Source organism: Chelonia mydas, chromosome 3 (genome assembly GCF_015237465.2).
Source record: "Chelonia mydas isolate rCheMyd1 chromosome 3, rCheMyd1.pri.v2, whole genome shotgun sequence".
Classification (NCBI taxonomy): domain Eukaryota; kingdom Metazoa; phylum Chordata; order Testudines; family Cheloniidae; genus Chelonia; species Chelonia mydas.
In genome coordinates this window covers 5,554,838-5,579,600 of record NC_057851.1, presented here as the reverse complement: position 1 = coordinate 5,579,600, position 24,763 = coordinate 5,554,838, and the positions used below count along the sequence as shown (strand labels likewise).

Genomic DNA, 24,763 nt, shown 5'->3' with positions numbered 1-24,763 from the left:
GTTTGACATGCCTGATATTTAAGATAAAAAGCAAGGAGATATATAACCTTCTTAAAGAGTTTAAACACCCCCCCACACACACACACATACACACACACAACACCTTTCAGGTAAAGAAGTGCTCAAACCTATGTTTTCCCTTTAGGTCACCTTTAAAAATAGCTGGGGCTGCCTGGAAATGGACACTTGTAAAACCCCACAAATTCCTAGACTTGCCACCAACCCAGGTAGAGATGTCACAGCTTCATCCTTTACTTAGTTAACAATGTTCGTAAAACACTTTAGAGCTGAAGCAAGACTCACAAAAGTGCTGAGTAATAATAATGATACTCATCTGGTCCATCGCTTCCTCTTAATCAAGGGGAAATAATTATTTTAATGTTCATGCTCCAAGGAAAACGTATGTATGCAATCTTAGGGGGAACCAACTGATTGGTACTGGAGTCTGAGGCCTTGTCTATACTAGCAAACTCCATAGTTAGAAGAACAGGAGTACTTGTGGCACCTTAGAGACTAACAAATAAATAAATTTGTTAGTCTCTAAGGTGCCACAAGTACTCCTGTTCTTTTTGCGAATACAGACTAACACGGCTGCTACTCTGAATCCATAGTTATAGTTCATCCCTTGTGCAGCCCCTGCAGAGGGAAACCATAATGTAGATGGCGTGACATGGGTAATCACACCAGAATCCTGTCTATACTGAGGATTCCACCATTGCTCTCAGGATGGAGCTGCACCGGGGTGAATTACAGCTACAGGTTCACCTGTTTGAAGTACTGATGACTCTCGGGCTTCGTTCACACATAGGCCCAGTGATGGACACTGCTCTGGGTCACCATGTAAAACTGGAGTAACTCCCCTGAAGTGATGCTGGATTTATGCCCATGCAAAGGGGTAGTCTGCAATCCTGTTTGTATGTCTCTGGCCACCTTGCTGCCAGTGCCCTAGCTTTAAAAAAATAAAAACATGGCTCAAAGCAAGTTCTCCATTTGGGACTCAGAAGAAATGTCCAAGCTTTTAAATGCACAGTTGTCTCTGCTCTGGAAGCTGTGTTGTGCTGGCCCTGGGTTGGGGCTGGACAATGTTAACTGTCTAGTTCGGGGAAGACAGCTCCTGAGCTCTGCAACCAGTCGTGCCGCTGTATTAAAAGATCTGAGTGGGCGGGGGACAGCGGTTGTACATCTTGTCTGAACAATGGTGCCTTTAGTTCCATGCTTGGGTTTAGTATTGACTCAGGGAGGAGGGCATCAAGGACATCACTCTGCCTGACCCCAGTGGGATGCTGTCCCTAGCTGCCATGGCATAAGGTGAGCCGATGGCCCTGGTCCTGTTCAGCAGCAATTCCAAACCATCCTCAAACATCTCAGAAGCTTTAATGTGCACTGTGGTCAAACGGCAACAATGCTTTAGAAATGCATGGGTGAAAGCAGGGGCAATGCCTATCACATAGCTTCAGTAGCAGCACTGGGGGTCCTGCAGGCTGCTGTGGCCTGTAGCTCAGGTCACTGAAACATGGGTAGTTTTAGGTTACATTACAGTCACAGCTTTCCATCTAGGGAGGTACTAACGACCAGTTTTGAAGTTAGGAGTGGTGGTGTTCTCGGTACACACCAATCGCTCTGTCTGCTGCCTGGTTAGACCGAACATGAGTGAAGCTATTATTTCCTCCCTATTAAAAAGAGGGGAAATCACGACAATGAGTCAGAGAATATGAATCCTGACTTCCCACCCGTTTTAGGTTAGTGTGACTAGCAATACCAACAGAGTTACTCCTGATTTACGGCAATTAGAAGAGAATCAGTCACTGGAGATCCTAATTATTTTCCTTTAAAAAGTGCTTCATATTTGTTCATTACTTTTTAAAAAACTTCCCACAGAGGAATGCAATTTTGTCATTCTTAAAAATTGTCCCAAAATAACCCTAAGGCACAGATTTATATTTTGGTTTGGCTAGAAAACTGTTTTATCTTCACTGATCCTACTTAAAGTTAAATTCACATTATTACATTGTGAAAAATCTCCTCATTAGGTTTCCCCTGCTTAGGGTAAATGGAGATAAATGATGGAAAATTGATCCATCTTGCATTTAACAGCTCTAATGTGCAATGAGGCATTTAGAGAACACTTTTGTCTTAAAATAAATGCCATTTTTAACAGTGACTCGTTTTGAATTTTTTTCCTGTATTTAAAATGAGGCATATTGCTTCAGCTGCTTGACTACTCTTGCTTTCTGCTGTTTTAGTGTCAGCTTTATTCAATGTTTAATTATACTGTTTATTGTAAATAAAGTCATTTAAAAATTGGCTTTCTAGTTGCAGTCTGCTCACTCTATTCCTTACAAGGGCCACTGAATTGAATTAAATAGGAAACCTATAGAATATAAAGGCGAAATGGAGTGAAAATGGCATCCACCCCAAGCAGGGAGAACTCAATCAAGCCCTTCTCTCATAAGGCTCCCTGTTAGTTTCTGGGGGAGGGACAAGCAGGCTCCAGCCCCAGATGAAAATAAATAGGGCCTTGCTCCTGCACCACTAGTGAAGTGAAATAGTATTTTGCCCTATTGTAGCAAAGAAGATTGATCTGGCAAGAGGATGAGGCTCAGGCCACCTGGCTTCTACCCCCAACTTCTCTACTGACTTGCTGGGTGTCCTAGCATGAGTCACTCCATCTCTCTGCCCTTCATTTAGAATGGGGATATTACCTCAGAAGAGCATGGTGACTCAGTTCTTTAATGGCTGTCCCCTGCTTAGAGGTCCTTGGCTGAAAGTCACTCCACAAGGGTTAATTAGCGTTAGACCCAGGCATCCCTTTCAGGGAAAGTTCCCCCAGTTGAATTGCCATTGCTGCGATCATTTAAATGAACTTGTTTATTTGCTGTTCAGCCCACAAGGTGATGGCCCCTTATGAAAAAGCTCAATACAGTCCTGCATGAGTAGCTCACTGCATGATTTACATGGGTAGTGTTGCACGGTTTGGCCCATTTGGGTAGAATACTGTAGTGGTTTTTCCTCACCCTGTTTAACCTTATTTATATGGCGGTAGCCATGATACAGCGCAGCTTGACTTTTGTGGCACAGTGTAACTTATGCTGCCTCACATGGTTCTCTATCTTCTTGGTAATGCATTAGGAGAGCTCTGGTTAAAGCTGGCGCCTCACCTGGCAGCCAGCAGCATTTTCCTTACTGTGAGAGATTTTGCTTATGCAGCCCTGGTGAGGTGGAGGATTACTGATCAGGCCACAGGTGCACGCTCCTTTCAGATGGCTAGCTACAAGCATGCTTTTGTTCCCATGGCTTGAGTGGTATTTGAAAAGCCAAAGGCACCACCTCCCAGCACCTATTCCACTCGCCCATAATCAGGGGCAGGAGAAATCTTGTCAGTACTAAAAACTGAGACACTTGTTTGGTTCCTGCACCCGCATGGGGCAGAACTCAAGGCCATCATATAGGCAGTGACGTGCTTGGTTTTCTGCCACTTAAGAGAGGGTGAGTGCTGCATAGGATACATCTCACTGGCCTGGCAAATGCATGGGCCTGTATTGCTATGAATCCTAGAGGAAAGTTGCTCAGATGGGAGGAGGTTTGAAATGGTGATCCCTTGGGACACGTCTGCTGTAGCTTTCACAGGTGGATGCAGGAGCAGCTGTACGTGGATGTTTGGGATCTATAACCCCTCAAAGCAGCTCAAAGGGGTCTCTTATTAACAGTGCTCAGTATGCAAACCCAGTAAGCTGAAGCCAGAGCAAACACGAGACTGGTAAAGAAAACCATGTTTATTTTCAACCCAGTTCTATTGAAATAAGAACTGCCAATTCACAGCCACACGTGAGCAAATGAGACTTACCTGCATAAAGAACTAAGCTGGTTTATGAAAACACAGTCAAGCCTTTTCCATTGGGAACTACAGCTGCATGGGGTCACATATGGAGAGGGGTTAAGAAAGTGGGGCACACTCTCTCACCAGCAGTGCTAGCATCTTACTTTTTGCATTTCCTTTAGCTTGGACAGTGCTTTTAGATTGGTCTGTTTCCCTTTCTAGCTCTGGGCCATTAGCCCAGTGTGGCTGGCTCTGTAACACATGGGGAATAATCTAAATCCTATCCAAAAAAATAGCTTCACTAACCCCCTCTTTGAAGAGCATCATTAACCATTTCTATCCATATCATATTAACCCCTTGCGGTGACAAGCTAAATGCTTGGTTTGAACCAAGACACTTGGGTTTATTTAACTCCCCATTAGACTCTGCAGCCATGTGGCATCAGAAATTGCCAAAAATGAGGCCTAATGCAAAATGCATTACCACTTAACACCGGGAGCTTTGAACAGCTGTCCCAGAGGGCAAAGCTGTTATCTTCAGTAACAGCTCTCCTTCCCTCCCGTCACCACTTGTATTTACTCACACTCATTCCTTTTGTTAAAGCAGATTTTTAAGCTTTCCCTTGTCTTTTGCTTAGGGGAAAACAGCATCAGGGCTTGTGCAGTTGAAACAAAGGTAAAAGGGGTGAATCTGGGGGAGAAGCCTGACTGATAGTGAGGTTGTTGGGTGCAAAAGAGCAGAGATGTGACTCCAAGCAGAGGGGCAACACGGAGGTGAATTAGAGAGAGACAAGGCAATAGTGCTCACCGTACGTAGAAAGAGGCTAAGAAAAGCTACCAAGGCTGAGCAGCAGCAGAGCTGACAGTGTCACCCAGAGCAGTTATTTGACAGTTATGATCCCTCATACAGAAGTCAGAGATGGAAGAGGTCAGTTAGCTCACCCACTCCAACTCCTTGTGACTGATCCAGGAACACTCCTTCCAGCATACACTAAAGATTAAGTCACCAGGGCTTCAAAGCTCCATGGAAGCTTTTCCTTGTATTCAACCTACATTTTTCCCTTTCTTAGCATTTGCTCATTTCAAATCCTGCCAGTAGAGGGCTGCCCTATAGCACTTAACAAGAGCTGCTCCCCACAAACAAACTCTGGGTAACTATCAAACAGCTGTGGATAAGTCTTCTGCTTCACAGGGAGGCCATGGAAGGGAGAAAGCAAGGCAGCAGTAGTGTTGAGAGACCTACAGCACAATAGGGTACCACAAATTGCAAACCTGTGTGTAACTGCACGCATCTTATGCGATGCGCTAGCTATGATTTTGGGCTGCATATGCAGCAGCATCACCCCAGCTGTTAGAGGACAGACTGCATGTGGGTAACTCATTTGGAAGACCCAGACAAACTGGAGAGAGCTCAGAGAGGAGAAAGGAAGAGGATGAGAGACCTGGAGGAGCTGACTTTGACAGAACTAAAACAGCTCCAGGACTGAAAGACAAACTAAAGGACATCTCACTACTACCTATTCTCTATAGGCCATGGCAGGAGAAGAATTCAGCATCAGAGATAGGAATAATGGGGTGAAATTTAGGTTGAATGTCTGAGAAAAATTCTGCCCTAGAAAGCAAGACCTGTTGGTCTAAGGAATAATTTTCCCCCTGGAAGCAGTGGAAGCTCCATTCCTGGAGACATCTAAAAATGAGAATTGACACAATCTAGTGAGTTTGTTGTACGGAAAAAACCCACTCTGGCTGGGGGACAGACTAAGTGTGCCATTAGATCTTTTCCATCTTTGCTCACTGCAATTTTGATGGCTCAAAGCTGATATGTGAATATTTATTCTGGAATAAGCTGCATTCATACATTCCACCAAAATCCCTTTCCATGGAAGTGAAAGACATGGGCGTTTCATCATCTCCAGTGAAGAGCACTGGCTTTAACAGCAACATGCAGTAAAAAGGTTATAAGTTCTTCAGCAGATGCATCTTAAAATGATGCTTTTAGGACACATGCAGCTTTATTGTCTCCATATAGATCTGTACCATTTTTACAGCCAGACGCACCCAGGAAAGCTACATGTTCTGGTTAAGTCTGTATGACACAAGGAAGGTGAGGGACCTATAATGGGAAGCTAGGGTAAAGGTCATTTGAGCAATCTGAACTTCTTCAGATGTTGGTGCACTTCCTCTTTGGGGTAGGGTCTGAGTGCGATGCAAGTGGCGATGTTCTCTGGCTGCTCTATCCACACTTTGTGATCGATGTTGTGTTGCTTCAGAGTCCCAGCTAGCGTCGTCAAGGCACACTCATCCGGGGCCTAGAGAACAGGGGGGGTGAAAAATTCACTGTGAGCTCAACGTGAGATTGTCATGGGAAGCCAGCAGTAAAGGCAGCCCTCATGCTGACTGATCAGAACTTCTACCTCCATACTACTGCTCCCCACACACGTAGACAACTCTAACACCACTTTCTAGTCACACAGTATCAGAAGGATCTCAAAGCACTTCAACTGCGTGTGCAAAATCTAGAGAGAAGAATTACCTGCATGCAACTGAAATGCAGCTAGTTCTGGGATGGAACGTGGCAATCGTTGCTGGTGCAGAATACTTCACAGCTTTTTAGGAATAGAAAAAGAATAACTCTGCCACTGAAACTTCAAAGGGACTCACACAAAGTTAGCCAAAACATAGCGGTAACCCTTCCATAGGTGCCTAGCGTTCCTTCATGGAGGCAAGGCCTCCCTTTTATGTATTTGTCCAAAATAAGTCCAATTCTTGAGGGTAACTCAAGTCCGCAATTCTGCCTACGGGAGAGAAATCCTTTCACCAAAAACTACCAGGAGTGATTGGCAGAATCTGCTTTCCTGTGATTCAAGGGGCAGATAGGGACAATTACTGGGAAAAGTGTCACCACAGGATGCAGGTGATTAGTAAAATACCATGCTGGGGAGTGCCTAGCACTTTACAGATCTCTCAGTCTGTGTCCTAAAAAGCTCAGAGTCTAAGGTTTAATCTATACTACACAATAATCATGCACCCCTGGCTGATACAGCTATGCCAGCAAATCCCCTGATGTATATGCAACTGAGCCAACAGAAGAGTGCTGCTGATGGCATAGCTCATATTGTTCAGAGCAGTGGTTTAGCTACACAATAGAAAAACCTCCTCCTGTCAGCTTGCACTGCATCCACACTAGGGGGCGCTGCCAGTACAGGTATGCAACAACAAAAAATTAGGAGCATAGACAAGCCCCAAGTACGGGCTCTAAATGGGAGCAGATGCTTAAATGGAAGTGAATCTTGACTGCATCTGGAGCGGAGAAGGCGCTCTCTTCCTCAGGATGGGCGGGCATGGACTCTGATGGAGGCTTTATTAGACAGTCACAGAACTGGAAGGAACATCAAGAGCTCATCTAGTCCAGCCCCCTACACTCAGGGGAGGACTAATGATCTAGACCATCCCTGACAGGTGTTTGTCTAACCTGCTCTTAAAAATCCCCAATGATAGAGACTCCGCAACCTCCCTGGGCAAGTTATTCCAGTGCTTCACCCCCCTGACAGTTGAGAAGTTTTTTCCTAATGTCCAACCTAAACCTCCCTTGCTGCAATTTAAGCCCATTGCTGCTTGTCCTGTCCTCAGAGGTTAGGAAAAACAATTTTTCTTCCTCCTCCTTGTAACAACCTTTTACATACTTGAAAAAGTATGTCCCCTCTGTCGTCTTTTCCAAACTAAACAAACCCAATTTTTTCAATCTTCCCTCACAGGTCATGTTTTCTAGACCTTTAATCATTTGTGTTGCTCTTCTCTGGACTCTCTCCAATTTGTCCACATCCTTCCTGAAATGTGGCGCCCAGAACTGGACACAATACTCCAGTTGAGGCCTAATCAGCACGGAGTAGAGCAGAAGAATTACTTCTTGTGTCTTACTTACAACACTCCTGCCAATACATCCCAGAATGATGTTCGCTTTTTTTGCAACTGCGTTATACTGTTGACTTATACTTAGCTTGTGGTCCACTTTGACCCCCAGATCCCTTTCCGCAGTACTCCTTCTTAGGCAGTCATTTCCCATTTTGTATGTGTGCAACTTTTTATTCCTTCCTAAATGGAGTACTTTGCATTTGTCCTTATTGCATTTCATCCTATTTACTTTAGACCATTTCTCCAGTTTATCCAGATCATTTTGAATTTTAATCCTATCCTCCAAAGCACTTACAACCCCTCCCATCTTGGTATCGTCCGCAAACTTTATAAGTGTACTCTCTGTGCCATTATCTAAATCACTGATGAAGATATTGAACAGAACTAGACCCAGAACGGATCCCTGCGGGACCCCACAAATTATGCCCTTCCAGCATGACTCTGAACCACTGATAACTACTCTAACTAATCCAATCAACATGTATTGGATGGGCACCTAGATACCACACCATTAGCACAATATAAATAGAGACGATTATTCAAGTGCCCAACATATTCAGAAATGGTCATTCAGGACCTACAAGCTCCACACGCTGTGGGCTACCACAACTCCTTTGCATAGCTGCTCACTAAACATCTCAGGTGCTTTGCCTGTCACATTGTTCAAGGGTGTACATAAAGGTTGCTACTTTTCTTCCCCACCACCTTCTTCAGTCTGCTGAACTAGAAGCAAACGGGTGCGTTCTGTCCATGTAGAGGACATTCAGCTCCTGCACGCGACGGGCAGAGAAGCAGATTCCTTCCTGGGTGCTCACACCGTACATCGGATGGTTAGCGTAGGAGGCTGCTACCACACTGATCTACTTTTTTCATGGAAGTGACAAGTCAGCCCAACAAATGGGGCATGGAGTCCTTCAATTCTCTTCCCTCTGGCATTTTCAAGCTTGTGAGCAGTTTTTCCATCTGCATTTGCCTTTCTGTAAAAGGAACCTATGGCTGTGAGGTCAGATGTTACCTGTGAGGGCACTGCAAGAGAGCAGTTTAACACCACTCAACAGTGTGTGATAATCCCTTGGATACTGAATACAAATCTGTTGCATGGGAAATTTCTCCCTTACCTTTGCCCGTGCACAACTCATTGACTCTGTAACATCACCCCCCAAGATGTCACAGTGTTCTATCAAACCTGAGCTACCATTCTTCCCTCTCAGCCCTCTTTCTCCCATCTCACTCTCACACAGTTGAGTACTCAAACCTCTTCTTTGTCACCCAGATTTGCATCATCATCTCCACACATCCAGGCTCTTGCCACTTTGCTGCTTCTTCCTTTACAGTATATCTCCTAGTTTCCCTCTCTGATTTGTAGCCTCTTCCTTGCATTATCTATCTAGTTTAGAGTGGAAGTTCTTTGGGGCTAGGTTTCATTTTCCTGAATGCTTGCAAAGCAATAGATGGTACCATATAATAAGCTTGTCATTCTAGGATAGCTCTCAAGGACTGGTTTTTCATTCTAGGTTAGCTGCAGAGTGCTGGGCTGGCATTTTCTCTAGAACATTGGACAAGTCTTACTGTGACATCAAACCATCTCATAACTCAAGGCTAACAAAATATTACTGTTACCTTTCAGCAGTGGGTGTGAAAACCAAGACTTGAAACCGGACAGGTACCAACAGGAGCAATTTCAGAGATCTCACACACACGACTGCAGATTGAACAATGAACTTCCCCCATGCATTGCTTCAGTTGGGCTATACCAGAATACAGACAGAACTGCAGAATGAAACCAACTCCCTATGCAGACAGCTCCCAAATAAGTGTCTCAAAGCTGCAACAAGTTAGTTTTGAAAAGAACTATTGCCCCCTACTGATCTTTTACTGCCAATAGGCAAATCAACCCTCAGTTCTGGCAGCACATGCAGCTGCTGAAATAAACATGTTAGGGGCAAGAGATGACGACTTATTACAACAGACTGTAGGAACAATAGGGAAGGATACTTTTTTAATAATTGTGAGACAGCCTCACAACTTTGCTTTTCTTCTGTATGAGGCTAGTTTATATGGAATGAGGGACTGATAGCACTAGCTAATGCCAAGAATAACATAGACAAGTATTCCACTTCTACTACTAGGTAAACAATAAAACCTTGCCATCATACAGCACTTATCATTATCCCCATTTTACAGATGAGGAAATGAAGTGGAGAAAGGTCACACAGGAAGTGTAGGTGGAGCTGGCGGAACAGATCCCAGATTTTCTGACTCTCCGTTCCATGCTATAGCCATCGACCACACTGCTTTTGGTAGAAGCAAAGACTGCTAAAAACTGGGTAATCTTCCCCTGAAGTATTCATGTTCTGCTCATACATATGAATAGATCAAGAGCTGGGAAGTAGGTTCAGTAGGACTACTTGGATTTGAGATAGGATATGAGTTCCATAATGCCACGTTTTATCTACACTGCAAGGCCATTCACATGCAAGTTGCTTGAGAAGTGAGTGTCCCTCTCAGCTAGTCCACATAAACAGCAGCCTTCAACTCCTGCCAAGCAACAAAACTCTTTCAATAACTCAAGCAACGTGCTAATGACTTGTGAGCGGGGATAGTTACACATGCTGTTACTTATATTCTGAATGTTCAGACCGAGGGAAATCATCGTATGCAGAAGTGTCCAAAAGACACAGCTTTCCAAGGTGTCACAATCGGCCATACCCTCATCTCACAGTTTAGAAGTAAACAATTCCCACCTTATGGACAGATGGTTTAGAAATTCCGGTGCAGCAATGCCCCACTGGACAGATACTTGACTGTATCAGATTTAACTGTCCTGACAATTGCTTCTCTCTTTATGCCAATGGAGTTTCTTTAATCCAGTTGACAGTTGGGACTTGTAGACTCCACAAGTCATTTGAATTCGGGGGCATTACGTGCTGAAACTTGTAGTCTCCATGAGCAACTGAGCATTTGGATCAAGACAGAACCTGCCGGGTGACGAGATACTCTGGTTTTGCTCTGCTGGGCCTACTTGTCTGCAGCCCTGCCCGCTCTCTGCCTTCCCTAAAGCAGAGGCTGCCAAATGCCCTGTGCTTGGGCAGTGCTGGAAGTAAAGCCTGGATGCTTCGCAGAGCCAGGCACCTGCATCCATGCCAGGAGACGCTGCAGGACATTTTCCTGGTTCAGGCAGCTTCGCACCTCTTCCTTGGGCCAGGACATGGCTTTAGCGCTCGGCGCACACAAGGGGAGCAGCACTAGCCCCGGCCCCAGGCCCGGCGCTTTGCCCTCACACGGAGGAATGAATTCGCAGCACGGACCCACCGCTTGGCGCTAGATGAAGCCAGGCACCCCGAGGGCTGGTCCCGTTCCCTGCACTATTCGCAGAGCGTCCAGCTCTGCACAAACCTGCCCTCCCACGTGTGTGGGCCTCTTGGGACCCCTCTCCCCACAGGCCTGGGCCTCACCCCCCCACGGGCCCCTCACCCCCCACGTCTCCTGCGCTTCCCCTTCTCCCCACTAGGGGCACTCCTGCGGCCCGCCTCGGCCCAGGCCCCACCCCGCGGCTCCCCCGCCCGGCCCCAACGCCCACGGGCCATATCGCGTCCCATGGGCCCCGCCGCCCTTCCCCCGAGCCAGGGGCTCCCCCCGGGCCCCGCTCACCTCCAGCACCACCGTCCTCATGCTGCCGCCCTCAGCCAGGTAGGCCCCGGTGTCCGCCTGCCCGTAGTGCGCGTGCACCACCGCCAGGGCCGCGTGGCAGGCCTGAGCCACCAGGGCCCCCAGCGGCCACGAGAGCGGCTCCCGCTGCAGGTCCCCCCGCAGCACCACGTACTGCACCAGCCGTCGCCCGGAGCTACCGCCGGGCGCCGCCATCTTAGCGTACGGACACCTGTCGGGAGGGAGAGGCGCGGAGCATGCCGGGAAAGGGGCACAGTCACTGCCACCTTGCAGTACGGAATCAGCACGCACGGCATGCTGGGAAAACAGGATAGGCGCCGCCATCTTAATGTACGGAACCGGATGACGGTTACGCGGAGCATGCCGGGAAAAGGGTTTGCTCAGCGCCATCTTCCAGTACGGACTAACTCAACACGCAGGCTATGCTGGGAAAGCAATGCGGGCGCCGCCATCTTGTCGTACGGTAACGGGGGAACGAGAGGGCGGGCATTCCGGAAATAAACCCTGGGCGGGGCGTCTCTACTTCCTCCTCGGGCAAGCGTGCCGCGGGGTATGCTGGGAAAGAGAGTAAAGGGAGTTTCGCGACGTATTTCCGGGGGGGGGGTCGGTGCGCGGGAGGTTTGAGCGCGGGACCCGTAGCCGGTTTCCATGGTGCTCGCGGGTGAGTCCTGAACCGCGGCAGGAGGGTCCGCGTCGGTGTCCCCGTCCCCAGAGCGGGGTCCGGCCTGGCTCAGTCCCCGCGCCCGCCGGCCCGCGGAGCCCTTCCTCCCCGGAGTCCCACCCCCAGAACCCAGGAGTCCGGACCCCTCCCCCGCCCCCGCCCCGCCAGCACCCAGGGGTCCGGACCCTCCGCCCCCGCCGGCACCCAGGAGTCCTGACCCCTCCCCTCCACCCCCCCCCCCCGCCCGCCCGCCTGCACCCAGGAGTCCGGACCCCTCCCCTCCCCCCCCCGCCTGCCCGAACCCAGGAGTCCTGACCCCTCCCCTCCACCCCCCGCCTGCCCGAACCCAGGAGTCCTGACCCCACCCCCACCCCCGCGCAACCAACCACCAGAAACCCGTCCAAAACAGGAAACAGAACCCCCCTGCCCCAACAGAACCCAGGAGTCCTACTGCCCCCAAACCTCCAGAACCCAGGAGTCCTGACCCCAGCCACCAGAACCCCTCCCCAAACAGCACCCAGGAGTCCCAGTGCCCCCCCCGCCCAGAACCCCTTCCTGAACAAGGAATAGAACCCAGGGGTCCCGGCTCCCAGCCCTCCCCACCAACCTGACCACCAGAACCCCTCCCAGGGCAGAGATCAGAACCCAGGAGTCCTGTGTCTTCATCCTCACCAGGGTCCAATGCCCACTTGCTTTAACACGGTCACTCCAGTGAGGGCTGCTCTGAGGCATTTTCCTGCACCAGCTGTTTGTGAAAATGGCATCTCTGCATATGCGCCCCCTTCCCTTCCCTTCCCTTCCCTGTCTGAGGAGCAGGAAGAGTCAATGGGACACCTCATGAAAATAGATTAAAATTGTTTTATACCATATGCACCTTCAGAAATTAACTTGGAGACATGGTGTCTGTGCTCCTGCTAATGCCTTACAGTCAGCACCTATACCCAGTGGCCTGGGGGAGGCATCCTTGATCCCAGCCATAAAAAAGCCACAGGTGCAGGGATTTTCATGGGCTGAAAGCATTGTACCATCTAATTCTTTCAGTAGATAACCTAAAATGTAAAAGAGTGATCTCTTCTTTTCAGCACAAATAAGCTTGCAGTGGCAAAGCCCCTAGTGCCTTTGTGGCGTAATTCTACTGGGCAAGTACCTACCACGAAGATCCTTCATTCCACGCTACGTACTTTTACCATTGCCTAAGAGCTAGACGTGACAATGGAAGAGGCAACAGCTTACCTGAGAGATGGTAAGTTGCTAGGGAACAGACCGCAGCTGCCTTCACCTTTAATGTGGAGCGATGACCTGAAGAAACTATGGGTCTTAAGTGCAAAGTGCTCTTCAGCTCGGTGAAAGTGATACTCTCCTCATTCACAAAAAGAAAAGGAGGACTTGTGGCACCTTAGAAACTAACAAATTTATTTGAGCATAAGCTTTCGTGAGCTACAGCTCACTTCATCGGATGCATTCATTCATTCATTATTTTTTTCCCCCCACTGAATGCGTCCGATGAAGTGAGCTGTAGCTCACGAAAGCTTATGCTCAAATAAATTTGTTAGTTCCTAAGGTGCCACAAGTACTCCTTTTCTTTTTGCGAATACAGACTAACACAGCTGCTACTCTGAAACCTCTCCTCATTCAAAATCACTCCTTAAGATCCACTTCTGCCATAATAATAAAATCTAGCTTTTATGTAGCACTCTTCATCTGGAGATCTCCAAGTACTTTGCAAAGGAGGTAAAGATCATTATTCCTATTTTACAGGTAGGAGAGCTGAGGCAGAGGTGTGAAGTGACTTGCCCAAAGTCACCCAGTAGATCTGGGAGCCTGTGTTTCCTGAGGTCCAGTTCAGTGCACTACCCACTAGCCCAGTGGTTTTCAAACGGCGGGTCGCGACCCAGTACTGGATCACGGCGGCTCTGGTCAGCACCACTGACTGGGCCGTTAAAAGTCCTGTCAGCAGTGCTGCCTGGCTAAGACAGGCTAGTCCCTACCTGTTCTGACACCATGCTGTGTCCCGGAAACAACCAGCAGCAGGTCTGGCTCCTAGGCAGGGGGGCCACGGGGCTCTGCACGCTGCCCGTGCCCCAAGCACTGGCTCTGTACTCGCATTGGCGAGCCGGGGGGCTGTGCTTGTGGGCGAGAGCCACATGGAGCCACTTGCACGCCTCCCCCTAGGAGCCGGACCTGCTGCTGTCCACTTCTGGGTCTGTGGCGCCAGGACAGGTGGGAAGCCTGCCTCTACACCCCCACTGCGCTGCTGACTGGGAGCTGCCCAAAGTAAGCCCGTGCCCCAACCCCCACTCCCCAGCCCTGAGGCCTCCCCAAACCCGGAGCCCCTTCCTGTACCCAAAATTCCTCATCCCCGGCCCCACCCCAGAGCCCTGACCCCCCCTCCTGCACTCCAGCCCAGAGCCCCCTCCCACATCCTGAACCCCTCATTCCTGGCCCCACCCCTGCATCCCAACCCTCTGCCCCAGCCCTGAGCCCCTCCCACACCCCAAACCCCTCATCCCCAGATCTGTTGGGTCGCAGGCATCAACAATTTTCTTCAACTGGGTCACCAGAAAAAAAGTTTGAAAACCACTGCACTAGCCTACATTGCATTAAGAAATTAGCCAGCTAGCAATGGCTACATCAAGGGATAATTAGGACTCAGTCATATACATAAGACCAAAAAGCCCCTTAACTGTAGGTTATTTCTCTTTCCCCAACCTATATAAGTATGTCATGATTAGGGTCTCTCTTCATGTATCAGTACAGTGCCTAGCATGATCTGGGTGCTACTATAATATACATAGGCTTGGCAGAATTCAATCCCCGCCCCCCCCCCCCCCCAATTTTGACAGTTAACGTAGATTTTTATTTTTAAGATTTTATCATCAATTAGTATCACTTTTGTTTTTCAAACATTTGCTGCAAATTAAGGTGTGGGGCAGGGCAAGGGTAGCACTGACACGGGGGCTGCTGAGAGGTCCAAGACGCCAGGGCGCAAAGAAGGCTGCAGTCCTGGCACAGTGGAACAGAGGCCCCCGGCCACGACTGCAAGGAGGAGGACAAACCTTTGGCCATGGAGTGCTACTGAACTGTTCTTGCCCAGGGACAGCTCCCACACTCCTGGCTCGTGAGTGAGTGGGGCTGGGGCAGCAGAGCTGCAGAGGATTCTCTGCACTGGTGACACCTGATCACTGAAGGTGCAAGGTGTGGGGAAGCCTGTGGTCCTGGCAGGGCAAAGCAGAGACCTCTGTGGCCAGAGCTGTGAGGAGGAGGAGGAGCCCCCCAGCAATGAGGGAGGCCATTCTGCTGAATGGCTCCTGTCCGGGGTTGGAACCATTCAGCAGTGGGGTGGCCTCTCCAACAGCTTGGGGCTTTACCTCATCATCTCAGTCCTGGCCAGGGGTCTCTGCTCCACTGGGCTTGGACAGCAGCATTCACTGCACCTGGTCCCTGCAGGGATTGGGCGTTACCGGCCCTGAGGCCATGCTGTCATGGGAGTGAAGGAGCTGGGTTGTGACAGCAGGGCTGCAGAGGACTCCATGTATCCCCGGGGCCGGTGACACCTGATCCCTGCAGGCATGTGGTGAGGGAACTGTTGCTTCCTCCAACAGTTACTAACTGATTTTTTTTGTTGATTTCAGTGTGTCAGCTGAAATAACTAACGTCTATAGATTTTTAAATCCTGCCCAGGCTAAATATAAATAAATAATTGCAGACTGGATTTATCTGTTTGTTCCTTTCCTGGAGGGGTCCTATCCCATCTGGAAAAGCTGGAAGCTCATGCACGGAAACTAGCACTGAAGCAAGAAGAAACTCAACGGCAGCAGGAGAATTTGGTCAGGCTGAGAGCAAGAATCCAGGAGCTGAGACTCCAAAGAGATGAACTCCAGACCAAAGTGAACCTGCAGCAAGTTGGGGTAAGAATTAGCTGCTTGTCACGTACAAGTGGCAGAAGGTCCCTGACCGACTTCTGTCCTTCCAGACTGTGTGATTGACTTATTTATATTATTTCTCTAATACAACTAGCTGCTATTCTTTCCCTTCACTTTTTTTTTAAATAACTTCATGCTGCTGGCTTGAGAAAACTCAAGACTGAAGTCCTGCTCACAGAGCAGGTGCAGCACTGCCATGCCCTGCTACTTACAAAGAAACTGTTGTGCCCCTATCCTAGAACTTTTTTCTTCTCCTGTCACAAAACAGTATTCCAAGCAGTCTGTCTTGCCCTGCTCTGAGCAGAGCAAATCCCCAGCAGCAGCCTGGGCCACCCTTCATCCAGTGAATACTTGATGTTTCAGTGACTTCTGAGCGGCTTTTCTTTCATGTCTTGTCTTTTATAGCTCATCAGGCAGGAAGGAGCTACCAGCAGTAATGTGGAGCCCGTCCAAGGAGCGGAGACCGGAGGGCAAGCTCTTCTAAAATGGAAAGTGGAAAATGTGAAGGCCATGCTGCAAGCCTTTCATCTGACAGGTAAAGCCCTGAGATCCATGCAAGCTCTGACTAGTGCCCTGCAGTCCATAGTCAGTTCCTGTATGAGGGGCTGATAGGTGGCCTTGATCCCAGCCACTGGTTTTGTAGCGTTGTCATTTTGAAGGATGAACTTGCTATCAAGCTGATTGTTTTCTATTAAAAGTGATTCTATTGTGCTTTTAAATAACAGTCATTAAGAGTGTTGAGGTGCTAGAAGATAACTGAGTTTGAAAGAGATTAATTCATCTAGGGTTGATTCCCTTTGTCTGTCACCTCGGATTCTCCATCCACCACTAGAGGCTTCCATGATACTGAGTTAACACACTGTGTTCAGAACAAATTCTCATTGGCTGAGCCTTCCCTAAGGGCAGGATACTGTTTCTAACTGTCTCTGAGCCTTTTCAAATTACTACTTTAATGGGCGTCACTTTCACCACAATTTCCAGTTTCTCTAATTGAAATGTTTTTGAACCAATCTTGCCACGATGCAGATGAGCTGATTAGGGGAGCATTTCTCAACCTTTTTGGATGACTGTGTATCAGTTTAATCAGTCTTGGACCTTGGCTACGCCAGCCAGAGCATGCTGCCTTCCTCCACTCAACTGTGCATTCTTTAACTCAGCACTGAGTTTGGACTTATCATGATGGGAAGACTGGTGTGGAGTAGCCCAAGCTCCATAGCAGGCTAGAGTGCATGCACCTGTGTGGAAGTTGAGCAGAAACATACCAGGACCCAGCACAGAAGCTCAGTGGAAGAAGTTGGGAACCTGGAGTACTGCTGGTCACAAAATCCTGAACCCACTAGAAGATTGAGGGGAGGGTTATAAAAAATGATTCCAGGGTTCATGCCTCTTAATTCTTCCAAATCCTTAATCCTCTTAGGAGCCCTGTCTAAGGACTAAATGTATGTAGTATATTCCATATGTAGAACAACACACATTGAGCTGTCCATGCCCCCTTAGCAAAGCTTTCTTACAATAGTGTTCTAGAATGGTGCTGAATAAAGACCCCTTTTTGTACCCAAGGGATTAGTGGGAAATTGACCAAACAAGGAGTCTGTTTCTGCATCAGCACTGCTTATGAAGGCACCTACCTGGACTCCTACTACCTCGACCTCCTCATACAGCAACCAGTCCAGATTCGTCACCACTCCGTCCCCATCTTCATCCCCTTGGAGCAAATAGCCAAGAAGTACTTGCAGACCGACATCAAATGTTTCCTGGCTATGTTGTCTGATCACCTGAATGCTTATGCTGGAAGGAAATACCAGGCAGATCAGTTACAGGTACCGATGGCCCCAGCAACCACATTAATCTGTTCTTGACCTTTTGTATGTACGAAAAGGGAGAGAAAGGATATGAGAGGGTTATCTACCCACATGTATTTTGGGGAGTGGGTGAAGTTACAATAAATATGAGGTGGGAAGGACTCAAGATTGTGTGGCTTGAGAACCAGGGATCTGAAAGTTCTAATTCCACTTTTGACAGTCACTAGGTATGCACTTGAATAGGTCATTAAACCATTCTACCTAGGTTTCCACATCAGTAAAATGCAGACCACGACAGGGTGTTAAGAGGGTTAATGAGTTAACATTTAAGCTCTTTGAAGACACATGTTAAGCAAGTATTGCATTCCAGGTATGTGTGGTGGGAGGAGAGTTAAACACACACAATAATATCTTTTGTTTAAATCTTAGAAACTGTTAGGTTGTAAATATCCTAAAAGCCTGTGGGCATCAGAGCTTGCATGGTATTTTTATGCAATGAAAATTGTGCAGAGAATTGTTTGTGTCAGAATCTGTGTAGGAAGCTGTTAAGACGTAGGTCCTACAAAGGAGCACTCAAGGTTCCAGTTTTAGGTGTTGCATTGCTAATTATAGCATGAAATATGAACTCACTTGAAAACTGATGGAAATATGTCTTAAATGTGTTCGCATGCATAACTAAAATATATATAAAAACAAAACTCATTGGCTTTAGAAAAATAAACATGTGCAAGTCAGGAAACGTGGAGTTAAGATTCCACAAACAACTTCCACTCTGTTCCACCCCATATCCACCACACAGTCCATCTATATCCCTGAGAGACTCAAACTTGTACCTCAGACTTGTACCTTCTCCAAACTGCCCTGATTCTCTAATATTTTCCCTCTACCTTTTGTACACAGAACAGACATGTTCCTCTCCTCCTCCCACCTGCCCTCTATACTCCGTATTTCAACATCTTCATATCTTTTTAGCAGAGGGCATTTGCTGATATTAACCATTGTTAAAATCACAGTCTGCCATGTTCACTCTGTCTACTGAATACAAATGCCACGATCCTCATCTGTTATAGGGATGATGTTCCATGTGTCAGGATACAGGGTGGGGTAGATTTCAGATATTTTGTGCAGTCTAAACTTCAGGTTTCCTGACTTGAAATAAAAACGTGTGCCAGCTCTGATGTTTTTACTGCGAGGTTTTTGTTTGAGGTATGTACAATATGTTTCCAACCTTAAATCTGTCAGACCTAAGTGTGTTTAAGATTTAGCAAAATGGGAGAAATCCCAGCCCCTCTCTCTGAGTGAGTCCCTTTCATAGTGTAGTGCTTCTGTTTGTCTTCGTCCCTACAGGACCATTTTTCAGCCTTTCTCGAAGGAACCTTGCAGAGAAACTCCTTGCATAATGTATTGTTCTTTAATTATGATGTGGAAACAGAAAGCAAGACCTTTCCATTCAGAGCAAAGCTGGTTTACGGCAATCTCACCCGTAGTCTTCCAACTGAGGCCATTATTACATGTAAAGGTAAAAGAAGGACATCTGTGTCCAATCAGAGAGCATTTGTATGGAAGCAAGACCGTAGCAAAATAATCTGCATTGGGGCTTTCATAGTCTGTTTAGGGTCATATTATTATTGTTCACTATTTGAACTTCAGGCCAAGAAAGAAATGAGTAGCTTATTTTATTTCTTGAGCCCTCAGGAAAAGCAAGTCACGTGATTCCTATGTAGCTAGAGCTTTGTTCCACAGAGGTTGTGGCCTCATGCTATAAACATTTTACAGACTTGCTACAGCTCCCATCTTAGCCGGGCTGTAAGATGGTTCTGGATCATTAGGGGCATTGTCGGGACTGAGGTGTATGGGAAACCAGGACTGGAATGAGTGTGTGTGCAGGAGTGCACGTACAAATAGTCTCAGAAAAATGCATGTTCATTTGTTACCTTGAATAAATTCAAATAGCAGAAAAATGCTAAAATTCATAGACTATAGAGCCAGAAGGGACCGTTGTGATCATGTAGTTCATAGATTATATTAATAGATTATATTATTATATTCATATATTATAGAGCCAGAAGGGACCATTGTGATCATGTAGTCTGATCTCCTGTGTAACACAGGCCAGAGAACTTCCCTGAATTAATTCCTGCTTGAACTAAAGCAGATGTTTTTAGAAAAACATCCAGTCTTGATTTATGAATTGCACATGATGGAGAATTGGCCACATGTTGCTCTGGTCCCCACAGGAATATATAAAGCTCTGTGCCAAGCACGCAGGCCAGATCAACCTGTATTCTAACAATTGAGGAACCTGTCATGTTACAACTCAATTCCCTGAAACAGGAAAGTTTGGAGGATAGAGGGGCTCATAATGAATTCAGAAGTGTGCGCACTCTCAGCCATGGTTACAACTTGCTCAAGTATCCCACTTATCCATTGTAGTAAAGATTATCCCATGATTTCTCTCCACACTTATGAAAGCCTTGGGATTGGGAAACCTCTCTCTCTGGGTGAGGAAGGAGGAAGAGCTTTCATTGTGAATAAGATTTGATACTGTGTAGTTTGACGGCATTGGCCTGTACAGTATACTAGAAAGCAAGTGATGGCACAGGGGGAGATAGGCAGTGTGATTATGGCTCTCACCTGAAACATGAAGGGATAATATGAACTATAGTGACAGAAAGCTTTGTGCCTGGGAACGGTCTGCCTGTCCTCCCCGACCTCTTCAGGAAATCTGTCCTCCCTCCTCCATAATATTGTTTTTCTATTATCATAGTCTTGGACCAGAACCCTGTTGTGCTAGGGGCTGTACAGGCACAGCACAGAGACAGTGCCTGCCCGCAAAGAGCTTACAACCCAAATATACGACAAGAGAAAACAGATGGATATAAACAGACTGACAGGGGAATCATGAGATAATACTGGACAGCAGTAAAGCCTTTGAGGCAGGGACCATCTCTTATCCAAATTTACAATGATATAAACGTTTTATAGTCAAATTATAGTGCTTGTCATATTACAGTCTCCCCATCGGTTTGTGATGGGCTGCCATAAATGTTAAGGGTTGGTCTAAGAAATCTAGGAGTTCCTCTTGATCCAGAGCAGTTGCGAGGTTTGCACTGTCTGGCAGCCTGTTGACTCTGATTCTGCTTTCTGTGGATTCTTTCCCAGAATGTCCCTGTACCTCAGGCTTACGTACAAGGAATAGGCAAAAGACTTCATGGTTAAAAAGCAGCCAGTTTGTGGCTTCTGCTCCCTATCTGTGCTTTGTAGCAACACTTAACCCTCACTGCACCCACAGGAGGTAATGAGTTAATGCGAGGCTTTGTGCGCCTTTAATATTGCCCCAGCAATTATCTTGCAGAAGGACCCTGCAGCTGGGCCGCCTGAATGGGGGGCTCTGACTCTTTTGCTCTGCACCTGGTCCAGTGACGGGCTAGACAGAGCTCTGGGGAAAGGAGCAACTCGAGCTACTCTTAGCCAGTTGCTGGTTGTCTGGAGGCCCCATTGGCCAAACAGCAGAGCTGGTGTGGAACTGAGGCCCAGCTCTGCGGGCGGAACACCACCTTCAGTCTCCTGCTCCCCTCTGCCACTCACAACACCAAAGGGAGTCTGATCTCCTGAAGCTGTTTCTTCCCTCCCCCCCCTCCCCCACCCCGGTCAGCCCTCTGCAGATGAAGCTGTGGCCTTTGCCCAACAAGTTCAGATACAGCCGTTCTGAGCACCAGTGTCTGAAAGATAAACTGCTCCCCCGGCACTTCCCTCCCGTTTACACACCCTGAGCCGTGCTTAGGGTTGCCTCTCCCCGTCCAGGTTTTTCCCGGACAGTCCAATTTTTGGCTTCTTTGTCCGGGTGTCATTTAGGGTTGCCAGGTACCTGGCTTTCGACTGGAAGTCTGGTTGAAAAGGGGGCCTGGCAACCTAAATGGCACCCAAACCAAAAGTCCGGTTACTATGGGGAGGTATTGTGTCATTAAAGATCTTGCTCAGCTGGGGTTCTTCTACCTGCCGGCGATGGGGAGAGGAGCATGTGATGGGCGGGACCTTGGGGGAAGAGGTGGAGCAGGGGCGGGGTCTTGGGGGTCCAGTTACCAGGAATTCGAAAGGTGGCAACCCTACCCATGGCTGTCTCAATGCCAGGAAAAAGTGGGCCTGGAGCCATTTCCTCTCCAGTGCTGGGGGAGAGACTCACTCAGAGCAGCTGCATGTCAGGGGAGACAGAGTGGAGAGTAAGGAAGGTGGAACAGAGGGGGAAGGGAGGGTGACAGATGAAACCAGATGGGACTCCCAACATATGCAGAGGTGGGGAGGAGAGAAATCAGAAGCAAGGAGCTTTGTGTTAGGGGTAATACTGAGTTCCTTTCAGCTACACTGATTTGTTGGTTTCTCTCTGAAGCAGGGGATGTTTCTGCCTCTCTGGTGGAGAAGACAGCAGCTCATTCAAACTTATTCTGCCACACGGCTCTGCACAAAGCCTTTGATTCCTTCAAAAGAGCAGCAGAAAGTCTGGATCAATCGACGTAAGCAGACAACGCCCTGTCCCTAGATCAAATGCACTTACAGTGCTTTCTGATCGCTGCAAAGCTCCCTGGGAGGTTGCTACTGTGTAAATGCTTTTTAGACTGGACTGCAGCAGAGTTTCAGGAAAATGCCTGAGGGATAGCTAAACCAGTTCATAGTACTGAGAACACTGTCTTCTTGAGCGGCTCTTAGATGCCTGGTCTCTGCATATCCTTCTAGAGCCCCTCTCCTCTGGCGAATTGCTAACAGCTTGCTGACAGATTAACAAGATAGTTGCTATCATGGCTCCATAACACTTCACCAGACTGGACAGCAGACAGACACAGGAAATCCATCTCCCCATTGGAATGGTAAACCAGAGACTTTCAGAGTTGTCAGGTAAACTTCACAAAAGTGTAACAAAACTTAGCCCTAGTGAAAGCTGTCAGGGAAGCACCCCCGGGGCTTTCAGTCTTCCCTGTATCCCTCCAGCTGGTATCAAGTGGTGTAGAGCAGGTGTAAGCTTCCTCTAGGTTGCTTTGCAAATGGCATGTTTAGTTCTAGGCCTCATGCTGAGCTTATTAACGAAGGCTCCAATTCTGCAACTGGATTCGTGCAGGACAACCTCCATGACTTCCGTAGGGCTCTGTATAGGTGCAATGTTCCTACTGCATAGGTCAGGGCCTATGTTAGCCGTTAGTGCCGACTGTGATAGTGCATTTTGTGACGAGAGCTCTTACCCTCTGTGAGCTTGACGGGCTTGACTACAAATTCATTATTAATGGCACTTTCACTTTTTAACTTGTTACTAAATATGCCTCATGATTAAAACTGCAAGAATCTTAAAAATCTAATTTACTTTTCACTATGATGGTGGGCAATTATTTCTCTCAAGCCTGATGAGTGATATTTGACTAGGCAATTCTTCTTCCCACTTCCCATGTACCAGCCCAGTGCTGCAGTGGTTGCAAATGCAGCAGGGAAATGTTTGATTTATTTTGGTTTGTTCCAGAGGAATTTTAAAAATAGTTTATTAAAACTCTTGAAGATAGTTTAGGAGTCCAAATTTAACCTGACCATCGTTTTAAATTGCAACCTGAAGTTCTATGGCACATTGGCTGAGATTTATTTTATTACAACTGCATCATTTCTGAGTGGAAGACTATGCCTCTAATGTTCAGAGTTAATTTGGGGAGGGTGCTCATGAAGATTTATGAAAGAACTGAGCAGATGGTTGCAGAAAATTCCTGCAGGTTGCTGTTGCATAATGTACGGCCTCTAACTAGATTCCTGTCTGAAAATGTCTTTATTCATAACAGCAAGCATCCTCCATCATTTTTTAGAATGGTGAAAGGCAGTTTCTTCCTTTGCCTGTTGCAATGCCATTACTGCTTCCTCTGCCGCTGCAGTGGCATCTGCCGCTGACTAGGTGTGCAGATTGTGTGTGTGTGGCTTTGACACAAGCAAATACCATTCTATTTCTGCAGAGCATGCAGGAGCATATCCGTGGGGAGCGATAGGTTAAGGGGGGATTTCTCTCTTCCTCTTGTGAGAATGAAATGACCTATTCACCTAACCATATGTTATAGGGAAGAGGAGCCCTCAAATCTACACCTGTGACCCTCTGCAGCCCCTTGTCTCTGGGCACAGATTACACTGATCCTGTACAGGTATTACAAATGAACATTATTTCCTAAAGATTTTTAGTTTTAACTTCACAAAAACCTCCTCTAGCTTGGAAGTAACAATTATTAAACTGAAAAGTGTAATGTATTAATTACAGAGAATAGAGGGACTGGGTTCCTGCTGAAGCCTGGTTGATTAACAATCTCAGATAATTACTAATGTTATATTACCTGTGGCAAAAGTCATCAGAAAAGGAACTTGCTGACCTTCTGTTTCAGATAAATTAGTTTTCAGAAACTGCCAGTATTAGAACTGCAAATGAGGTCTTCTAGTCCACTGCTCACACACCCTTAGCCAGTTTGAGTGTTCTGTGGAGCCTGATTTCCAGTTTGTGTAATTGTAAATGACCCAAACAAAGCTTCACCCATTTCACTCAGACCTTTTCACGAGTTAATGGATCTTAGTGTGAACAAGTTTGCCCAATAGCCTTACTTCCTTCCTGTTTCTCGTTGTGTGACACTACATAATTTTGCTTTCTCCTTGGTGTTTATATTCATGGTATAAGTAATGAAAGGTACTATGGGCTGAGGAGTCCAGGAGCAGCCATACATGAGGTGACACTACAGAAACAACAAACCATTTATTGTCTTGCATGTGCATTTTTCTGTGACTCAGTCAGTTAGCACAGTTCTTGAGGTAGCAACAGGCAGGAAAACCAGCCAGTCAAATTGCACCCCTCTCCCCCACTTATTCTACAGGGGTCTTTGACCTATTAGCAGAAAGCTAGGGATGTCACTTAAAGGAAAGTGCAGAAAGCCTGATCTTTCAGGATCTCAGACAGCTCTCAGACAAGAGCAAGCAG

At 47.2% G+C, this 24,763-nt stretch overlaps 2 protein-coding genes across 7 annotated transcripts; one reads left to right on the top strand and one right to left on the bottom strand.

Moving 5' to 3' along the window:
- Positions 1–3,755: 3,755 nt before the first annotated feature.
- Positions 3,756–11,788, bottom strand: PTRHD1 (peptidyl-tRNA hydrolase domain containing 1). Its single transcript, XM_037893794.2, has 2 exons — positions 11,381–11,788; positions 3,756–6,126 (listed from the first exon to the last, which is right to left on the bottom strand). Exons 1-2 carry the CDS (start codon positions 11,786–11,788, stop codon positions 5,956–5,958), a joined length of 579 nt encoding a protein of 192 aa, XP_037749722.2. The 3' UTR covers positions 3,756–5,955.
- Positions 11,722–23,129, top strand: CENPO (centromere protein O). Of its 6 annotated transcripts, none has more exons than XM_043542071.1 (7): positions 11,722–11,861; positions 13,142–13,302; positions 15,798–15,967; positions 16,388–16,517; positions 17,543–17,802; positions 19,132–19,303; positions 22,175–23,129. In XM_043542071.1, exons 2-7 carry the CDS (start codon positions 13,272–13,274, stop codon positions 22,297–22,299), a joined length of 888 nt encoding a protein of 295 aa, XP_043398006.1. In that variant the 5' UTR covers positions 11,722–11,861; positions 13,142–13,271; the 3' UTR covers positions 22,300–23,129. The 6 variants fall into 6 exon arrangements, with proteins under 6 accessions (XP_043398006.1, XP_037749715.2, XP_043398005.1 ...); XM_037893787.2 differs by having other exon boundaries at positions 22,172–23,129; XM_043542070.1 differs by having other exon boundaries at positions 11,732–11,856; positions 22,172–23,129.
- The last annotated feature ends 1,634 nt before the right edge of the window (positions 23,130–24,763 follow it).

Bases quoted from the DNA above. Each gene is read 5' to 3' on its own strand.
- PTRHD1 (XM_037893794.2), bottom strand. From the start codon at position 11,788: ATGGCGCTGAGCAAACCCTTTTCCCGGCATGCTCCGCGTAACCGTCAT. The intron at 6,127-11,380 runs GTGAGCGGGGCC...CCTGTTCTCTAG, and splicing joins TGAGGACGGTGGTGCTGGAG to GCCCCGGATGAGTGTGCCTT.
- CENPO (XM_037893787.2), top strand. From the start codon at position 13,272: ATGGAAGAGGCAACAGCTTACCTGAGAGATG. The intron at 15,968-16,387 runs GTAAGAATTAGC...TGTCTTTTATAG, and splicing joins TGAACCTGCAGCAAGTTGGG to CTCATCAGGCAGGAAGGAGC. The intron at 19,304-22,171 runs GTAAAAGAAGGA...TTCTCTCTGAAG, and splicing joins GGCCATTATTACATGTAAAG to CAGGGGATGTTTCTGCCTCT.